Source organism: Condylostylus longicornis, unplaced genomic scaffold, assembly GCF_029603195.1.
Source record: "Condylostylus longicornis isolate FDR11 unplaced genomic scaffold, ASM2960319v2 ptg000251l, whole genome shotgun sequence".
NCBI lineage: Eukaryota > Metazoa > Arthropoda > Insecta > Diptera > Dolichopodidae > Condylostylus > Condylostylus longicornis.
The window spans coordinates 1-8,053 of NW_026578216.1; the positions used below are offsets into that span (position 1 = coordinate 1).

Below are 8,053 nucleotides of genomic sequence, written 5' to 3' on the forward strand. Positions count from 1 at the left end.
AACAATCGAGTGAACACACGTACAACACGATGAAGTTCACCTGAAGAACGGGCTCCTCTTCAAAGTGATTGGGAGCGTCTAGAAGCATCAAATTTTTCCATTTCTCAACTTTAGATTCCCCAGAAAGCAAGAAAAGTTTTTCATGACTGGCGCAAATAAATTCCATCGAGACCGTGATTCGATCGTGCACGGCAAACCTAAGGGAATAGAATTCGATGAAGAATTCCATCCACAATCGATCAGCAATCAAGTCCCAAATCAATCAACAATCAAGTCCCAATCCAATGAAGACTCCTATCGTTACTATTTGTCATACCGATCTTGCTCGTTGTGATGCACCAGATGATGAGGCGAATGTGCTGTTGCGTACTCCTCAGATGATAACGGAGGGAACCAGCTTGCGATGTGGCCATCATCTCCCATCCCTAAGACCACCAAGCGTGGACGGCCAGTCGATGCAAGAGTTCTTCGTAGTCTTGATTCATAATCGGAGACGCACTCATCGATCGGTTTTGTCGTATCTGGGAAGACGATGTTCTCTTCCAGAATTGGGATTCCGGCTGATAAAAACAGAAGTCTAGAAGTCCCAATGATATACTTGTCATCATGCATACCATGAGAGAGAAGAGTTTCACGAATCATTTTTTGATTCGAATCATTGTGAGTTGGAGGAACAAATCTTTCATCAACAAGGAAGACAGCCACCCGAGACCAGTCAATTTTGGCGCATTCATGTGTTGCGCATTCTGGCTCTGGATCGATTCGTTGGCTGGAAGGCCGACGAATACAAAATTCTCCAGTTTCATTCGAACATAATGAAGCAAGCGTCTTCAATACCTTCTTTGGAGTGGAACCTCCTGACAACAGAATGATATTGTATATGACTCGAATACAAAATCGCTAGTAATTAACTCTGATAAACACACCAGAGAGGCCAATAAGAACCTTAGAGTATGGGGACTGTCGTTGTGCTCCTACAATGGTCTTCCATATGAACTGAACACTCTCAAGCACGAACGCCAATTCCGTGTACGCTCCCAGATATCGAGCAGGATGAGGCCGCTGGGATTGAGTGTAGTATCCACTTGCTGGTGTTTTCGGTGCTAGGGAAGTCATTTGTGTAAGCCATGCCACATGTGAACAGCCTCCTGCAGGTCCACTCTTTTAACAACAAGCAAACCCATTAAGCCACATAGACAAATATGCCGTCTTGTGAAATTGGACTCATTGGATTGGCCGTTATGGGCCAAAACCTCGCATTGAATATCGCACAACATGGATTCAAGATTTCTGTGTATAACCGAACAGCGTCGAAGGTGGACGACACTCTCACTAGGGCAAAGAACGAAGGCAACTTACCAGTTGAAGGACACAAAGACCTTCCATCGTTTGTAAGTCTGTCTATTCTGAGAACATATCGATTAGGACTTTCTATGTCTATGATGTATAGTTCATCAGGCTTCTGTTTCCAATTTCTAAATCTTTCTAATAATCTTTCCAATTTCTAAATCTTTCTAATTTTTTAATCTTTCTTGATGGTATTTCGCGCATTCAGATCGATTCAATTGCGAAACCTCGAAAAATTATTCTTCTTGTTAAAGCGGGTCCTGCTGTCGATAAAATTCTGGATGACGTTGTTCCTCTTCTTGCAAAAGGCGATATGGTCATTGATGGAGGAAACGAGTGGTTTGAAAGCACGGAAGCGCGAACAACGAAGATGGAGGCATTAGGGTTCAAGTGCGTTCATTGGTTTTGGAATCTTCTTTGGGACATTCTCCTTTGGGACATTCTAATGTTTCACGATGCAGATATTTGGGAATGGGAGTGAGTGGTGGTGAAGATGGAGCTCGTTATGGACCCGCTTTGATGCCTGGCGGTTCTCCTGATGCTTATGAAGCGTTGAAGCCAATTGTTGAGAAAATCGCAGCACAGGTTTGAGATAGATGGATTGTTTTAGATCTGATTTCTCTATTCTGGACAGGTTGAGGAGGGTCCATGTGTTTCGTATATTGGCCCTGGTGGATCTGGAAATTACGTTAAAATGGTTCATAATGGAATTGAGTATGGCGATATGGAATTAATAGCAGAAGCTTATGATTTGTTGAAGCGTCTTGGAGGATTGACGAACGACGATCTCAACGAGGTTTTCAAGTTGAGCGATTTTTCAATAAATGAATTCATCTGCTCAAATTGTTCAGGCGATGGAATCAAGGGGAACTTCAATCTTTCTTGATTGAGATAACAGCTGATATTTTCACCCAAGTGGATGAATATGATAATCATCATCGTCTTATTGATAAAATTCTGGATGTCGCGGGATCGAAAGGAACAGGAATGTGGACAGTTCAAGAAGCCGCGCGACGTGGAGTCCCAATTCCGACAATCCAATCTGCGTTGGACATGCGATATATCTCAGTATTCAAGAAACTTCGAGTTGACGCTTCTCGGGTCTTCCCTAAACGACCGTTGGCGACTCAAGATAAAGAGCGTCTAATCAGTGAGTCATGTACGATGGATGACCCAAGTGTTTGCTCTATAAAATGCATTTACGAATTCTTGTTTATCAGAGGACGTGCAGGACGCGCTGTATTGTTCGAAGATTTGCTCCTATGCGCAAGGAATGATTCTCCTTCGCGTCGCTTCTGATGAGCAAAAATGGAATCTCAATCTCGCTGAAATTGCTCGTGGATGGAAAGGCGGTTGTATCATTAGAGCGAAATTTCTCGATCGGATTCGATCAGCATTCACCAAAAACAAAGAACTTCAATCGCTGCTGCTGGACGAAAGGTATGAATGCGAGACCTTGATGCTCTTATGCTATCGTTTTAGTTTCGCTGAAGAAATCAAGGAAAGAGAAGCAGGTTGGCGACGCGTCGTTAGCATGGCGCAGCAGCAAGGGATCCCTGTTGCCGCACTCTCAGCGAGTCTTTCCTATTTTGATGCCGCTTCATCAGATCACGTAAGTTTCAAAAGCTGGTTCTATTTTTGGATTAACTTTATTTTCCGTTTTTTCTATTTTTGCAGCTGCCTCTGAATCTCGTTCAAGCTCAACGGGACTATTTTGGAGCGCACACGTATAAACGCATCGATCGCACTGATGGACCGCACCATACAATCTGGGCTCGAACAACAGAGCTTTGAATCTCGAAATTGTAAAACAAAAATGCCACACAGCGCTTTTGGGGTGAACACTAATCTGATTTCTGCATGTCCACATCTAAACAGCAGACCTGCTCTTGGACTCGCCACTGCGGGACGACCAACCTAAAATGGCTCGTTAAAGGACTTCGTCTCAGAGACACTCCAAGAAAAATTTAAATTAATTGAACCAAAGAAAAAGCTCAACAGAATTTCGATAATGTTCCAGCAACTCTCTATGCTTTTGTGGAAATTAGGGGAGCCAGGAGGCGCTTCACAATTCTTCGTGGAGCACAAATACTTTATTTGGGCAGTGATAGCCTGCTATCTGCCCGCCATATTCGTGCTGTCACGGTTAATGGAAGGCGCAAGAGCATTTCGACTCCGGACTTTTTCATTTTTGTGGAACATGGCCCTCTCACTTTTGTCTCTGGCGGGCGCCCTGACGTTCCTTTCGAAGCCATCTGTACTTTTAACCGTGAGCCTCCCGGATGAAGAAGTAAGCGCAGCTTACAGGCCACCTTACATTCCCTTTGGTCAGAACCACGCCAACGTCCGTATTGTTATGGGACTTTTTGCGCTCTCCAAATTGTTCGAATTCGGAGATACTTTTCTTCTGGTTCTCAAGAAGAAGCCTTTAATATTTCTGCATGTCTATCACCATCTCACAACAGCCTTGTATTGCTGGCACGCACAGGCAAGCTTCCCTTTCAATCCGACGCAAGCAGTATTTTTTTCTTTTCAGTCAGTTAATGTGACAAATGGTCACATTCTCAGCTTCTTGAATTGGTCATTCATTCGTGGATGTACTCATATTACGCGTTTGCTGTAATTACTCCACGCAATCCAATTTTACGAGCCGTTCGGCCTTACATTACACTCAGCCAGATTATTCAAATGTTCGGGGGTGAGATGTTTTGTAGCACACTTCAGAAACAGTGTTCTTCATCCCTGCAGGAATGTATGTTTCACATGCGACACTCAAATATCCTTCTGTTGTTGGAGCTCAACGAACAAATGCTGCCTTGTGCTTGATCATGTACATTTCATACGGATATCTCTTTATCCTTTTCTACCTTCAAAACTACGTCAAAGCTTTGCATCCAACCGTCACAATCGCGGTTGGATTGATTCACTTGGGGGGAGGATTTGGTTTGAAATTCCTCTGGGAGCATCCCCAACGTCTCCATTTCGCAATAGAGGTCATCTTCGCCTACGCGCTCACTCGGGCACTGCTTCAACATTTCACATCATCCCTTAAATTGCTTCAAAAACCGTCGAGCAATTCAAATTCAGGTCGCAATCAAGAAAGCAACAGCATCTGGGCGAGAAGTTGCCTCTTAATTTGCAATTGTTGGTCCACTTGGGCTGTTGAAAATCAACAGCTTCAACGTTTCTACAATGCCCTCAATTCCTCCAATCCTGACAACAATATCAAATCGCACCAGGGAGATCAGTCCAATCTTGTCAAGGACTTAATGACGAATATTTCTCCAATCGCCGAGGGAGTTGCAACGCATAGCGGGGCCACTTCGACCGATATTATTCTCAGCCGTTCTTCGGTTGAGTTTCGCTTTAGTAAAGATTGGATACTTTTCATTGTGGCATTCGCTCTCCCAATGTTATACGGCCATTTAGTCCATTCTAGTTGGGTCTTGGGGTTGCTTATTCATGGATGTTTGAGATGGTGTCTTGAGCTCCACACTATAGGTCTGAATGACACATCTCTGCGCCCCGACCAGAAAATAGATTAAGGCCGAATTTTTTTTCTGTGTAGCTTCAGAACTTTTTCCAACTTGTCGAGAAACGCTCTCCTTTTGTTAGCTGGTTCCCTACGTTGTTGAACCTGGTGCCCTAAATGACGAGAGACTCGTCCAAGAGTCACATTCACTATGGAGCAATCAGTTCATTCGATGTGGCAAGAACTGGGCAGTTCACTCCGGCTGGTCCACCGCAGCAGAAATGGGGAAAGGTTGAAATGTCTTCTTCAGCTCGGGAGCATCAAGCCACAGTGCAGATGTTTGAACTCCAGCAAGCTGCAAAAGTGGCACCAGCTCCAACTTCTGATCATGACGTCAAAATGAAGCTGCGTGAATTTGACGAACCCATTTGTCTGTTTGGTGAAGGCGTGAGTATTGATCCGCGGAATTCGTACGATCCTTCATCATGTTGTCGGTGTTTGTCTTCATCAGGCTTATGAACGTCGCGAGCGATTAAGGCTGTTAATTGCACGTCGCGCTTATAAAACAACCGGTCCGGCCCTCCCCGAAGTTGTCATGCTGGATGTTGCCGCTAAGCCTGATATCGAGCAGCAAGCGCGGCTGTTTTTCACTGAAGGATCAGATGCGCTTGTCGCTGCCAGAAAATGGATCGCTCGATTTTCGCTGCCCCGCGCGGTAAAGAGACTGAAAGCAGATCGACAACGCTACGACACTGAAGATCCATTTGAAGCGGAAGTGAGCGAATTATCTTCAGCATGAGATCCAACGGTCTTCTATCATGTTCTCTTTTCAGGCGAGGATCAATGAACATAATAAACGGGTTCAAGCGCGATTGAAAGTTACTGCAAGTCAAGTTGGAGCAGATCGTCCATTAGCGTCAGGAAGATTTTCTCCCGATCATCAATTTTTTGCAACAGGTGAGATACAGAGATAGTAGACATATAACCCATAGATGAAGATGTTCTTGTGGCGTCGTTATTCCAGCCAGTTGGAGTCCGGGAGTGAAAATCTGGGGAATGCCGAATTGTAATTTGCATACGACGCTCACTGGTCACACCGAACGTGTCAATAGTGTTGCATGGAATCCAGAGTTTAGAGCGACTGATTTGGGAAGATCAGAGAGTAGTGAACGAAGTAATGAAAATCATTCAATGAAAGATGATGATGGCTCGGAGAATGATGGTTTGGAAAATTCGTCGAATATTGATGTTGCGATGACAACAGAAACACCATGTCATGCAGCGACTGGAAGTTCGGATTTAAGGATCCTACTCTGGAATTTGAATCAACCGAATCAACCAATAGGGACAATGGAAGGTAGTGGAATTATGACTCTTATATGTCAATGATTGTTATTTTTCAATAGTTGTTATATTTCAATGATTGTTATATTTGAATGATTGTTATATTTCAATGATTGTTATATTCCAATGATTCTTACGGCTCTCTCTTTTGCTCATCCTTTTAATTCTTGCAGGACATGAAGAAAGAGTTAATCGAGTCGAATTTCATCCTTCTGGCAGATATTTAGGATCCACATCTCATGATGAAACATGGAGATTTTGGGACATTGCAACTCAAACAGAGTTATTGCTTCAAGAAGGACATTCGTCGTAAGTGCAGCAATGCGCTTGATTTGTCACTCGATTCTCTTCAGCGGAGTTTACGCGTTGAAATTTCATCCAGATGGATCCCTAGCGGTCACGGGCGACCTTGGAGGAATTGTTAGAGTTTGGGACCTTCGAACGGGAAGGACTGTGATGCCGTTTCATGTGGGAAATTGATACAGATTGATAGAAATGGATATTTGGCGACACAGAAATAGAATCATTGGGACAATTCGGATCAGATATCTTTTGAATGACAGATATCTTTTGAATGACAGATATCTTTTGAATGACAGATATCTTTTGAATGACAGATATCTTTTGAATGACAGATATCTTTTGAATGACAGATATCTTTTGACAGATATCTTTTCCTTTTCTCTGCAGGGACATGTAAAGCAAGTATTAGGTCTTTCTCTTAACCCTCGAAGTATGTAACATTAATGCTGCTTCTGTTCATCATTGTCTTGTAGTGCCAAATCAAATTGCAACATGTAGTGAAGATAATACCGTTAAGCTTTGGGATCTCAGAAAAGAACGGTAAGTAGCTCTCTCATTGTGCTATGTGATCATACTGCGATCTCTTTGATTCTGTTGTATGTATTCTTGTTTTCTCATTCTCACTTTCCTCCAGATGTGTAGATACACTTTTAGCTCATGATAAATTGATTTCGGAAGTTGTTTATGAAGTGAGCATCATTAGCATTCATTCCATCTCGCTACTTTTCTCTCCTCATCAGCCAGTCAATGGAAGATTTCTACTTACGTCAAGTTATGATTGTACGTTGAAGGTTTGGAATGCGGTCGATCTCAGCTGTACACGGACACTTTTGGGACATGAATCGAGAGTAATGGGAGCCGACATCAGTAGCGGTGAGTGCCACAATGACTATCTTGTGTGTTATATTGTTATACATGACACCTCGTCATGCATGTTAATCGTGTGTTCCAATTTACTAATCATCATCTTAACAGATGGCGTTTGGATCGGTTCTGTCTCCTTTGATCGAACCCTAAAACTCTGGTGCTACGATTCGAGCGATCTTTAGCTTCTCCAATTCCTTGCTGCGTCTCGCGCAGCTTCAATTCGAATCATCATCTGGTTTATCAACTACGTTCTCTTGTACTTGAAATAAGAGTCTTCCCATTTATCTTTTTGTTTGCGCATTCTATTGAAAAGATAAACTCCATTACCTCGAACGACTTTCTTGCAATTCCATTTCCTTCAAGTCAAATTTCATTCGGCTCGCTTTCGTGGTTTTGGTTCCGTCTCACATAAAACAGCTGTAAGCGCCGGACAACTAACGACCTCAACACGTCTAAGAGACCCAATTATTCCACATCACTCGAGATGGCGACCTACGTGACTTCAGTTCCCACGGTGAGATCAAATCCGTAGACGTGAGGTACAAGTTTCTTATTGCCACTGAAAGAATTCACAGTGTATTCAATCATCATCGAAATCAACTCACCAATATCGAAAAATATTCCATCCAAGCAAACGATTCGAATCAGTTCGAACAACAGCCTCCCACCATCCGACTCCACATTCTTGAACTTTCTCATTATCAATCAATTTGGAATCAA

General features: G+C 43.1%; 3 protein-coding genes across 3 annotated transcripts; 2 read left to right on the plus strand and 1 right to left on the minus strand.

The window, feature by feature from the left end:
* Positions 1-316: 316 nt before the first annotated feature.
* Positions 317-1,116, minus strand: LOC129616615 (bifunctional glucose-6-phosphate 1-dehydrogenase/6-phosphogluconolactonase-like; the record flags this gene model as incomplete). Its single annotated transcript, XM_055532245.1, has 2 exons — positions 927-1,116; positions 317-857 (listed from the first exon to the last, which is right to left on the minus strand). Coding segments are annotated over exons 1-2 (731 nt in total), but the record flags the coding sequence as incomplete, so codon positions are not given.
* An 86-nt stretch (positions 1,117-1,202) lies between these two features.
* Positions 1,203-3,141, plus strand: LOC129616613 (uncharacterized). The gene is made up of 8 exons (XM_055532243.1): positions 1,203-1,391; positions 1,556-1,737; positions 1,809-1,932; positions 1,982-2,151; positions 2,199-2,497; positions 2,568-2,787; positions 2,830-2,959; positions 3,025-3,141. The coding sequence occupies exons 1-8, from the start codon at positions 1,203-1,205 to the stop codon at positions 3,139-3,141; spliced, it is 1,431 nt and encodes a 476-aa protein (XP_055388218.1).
* Positions 3,142-4,996: 1,855 nt separating this feature from the next.
* Positions 4,997-7,833, plus strand: LOC129616614 (U4/U6 small nuclear ribonucleoprotein Prp4-like). The gene is made up of 7 exons (XM_055532244.1): positions 4,997-5,266; positions 5,331-5,594; positions 5,653-5,776; positions 5,844-6,176; positions 6,337-6,472; positions 7,101-7,339; positions 7,697-7,833. Exons 1-7 carry the CDS (start codon positions 4,997-4,999, stop codon positions 7,831-7,833), a joined length of 1,503 nt encoding a protein of 500 aa, XP_055388219.1.
* The last annotated feature ends 220 nt before the right edge of the window (positions 7,834-8,053 follow it).

What these genes read in the sequence shown, in the direction of transcription:
- LOC129616614 (XM_055532244.1), top strand. Translation starts at nt 4,997, where the DNA reads ATGACGAGAGACTCGTCCAAGAGTCACATTCACTATGGAGCAATCAGT. An exon ending in AAGATCCATTTGAAGCGGAA is followed by an intron (nt 5,595 to 5,652) that starts GTGAGCGAATTA and finishes TTCTCTTTTCAG; the next exon opens with GCGAGGATCAATGAACATAA. An exon ending in GGGAGCCGACATCAGTAGCG is followed by an intron (nt 7,340 to 7,696) that starts GTGAGTGCCACA and finishes ATTTCCTTCAAG; the next exon opens with TCAAATTTCATTCGGCTCGC.
- LOC129616613 (XM_055532243.1), top strand. Translation starts at nt 1,203, where the DNA reads ATGCCGTCTTGTGAAATTGGACTCATTGGATTGGCCGTTATGGGCCAA. An exon ending in TCGCTGCTGCTGGACGAAAG is followed by an intron (nt 2,788 to 2,829) that starts GTATGAATGCGA and finishes CTATCGTTTTAG; the next exon opens with TTTCGCTGAAGAAATCAAGG. An exon ending in ATGCCGCTTCATCAGATCAC is followed by an intron (nt 2,960 to 3,024) that starts GTAAGTTTCAAA and finishes CTATTTTTGCAG; the next exon opens with CTGCCTCTGAATCTCGTTCA.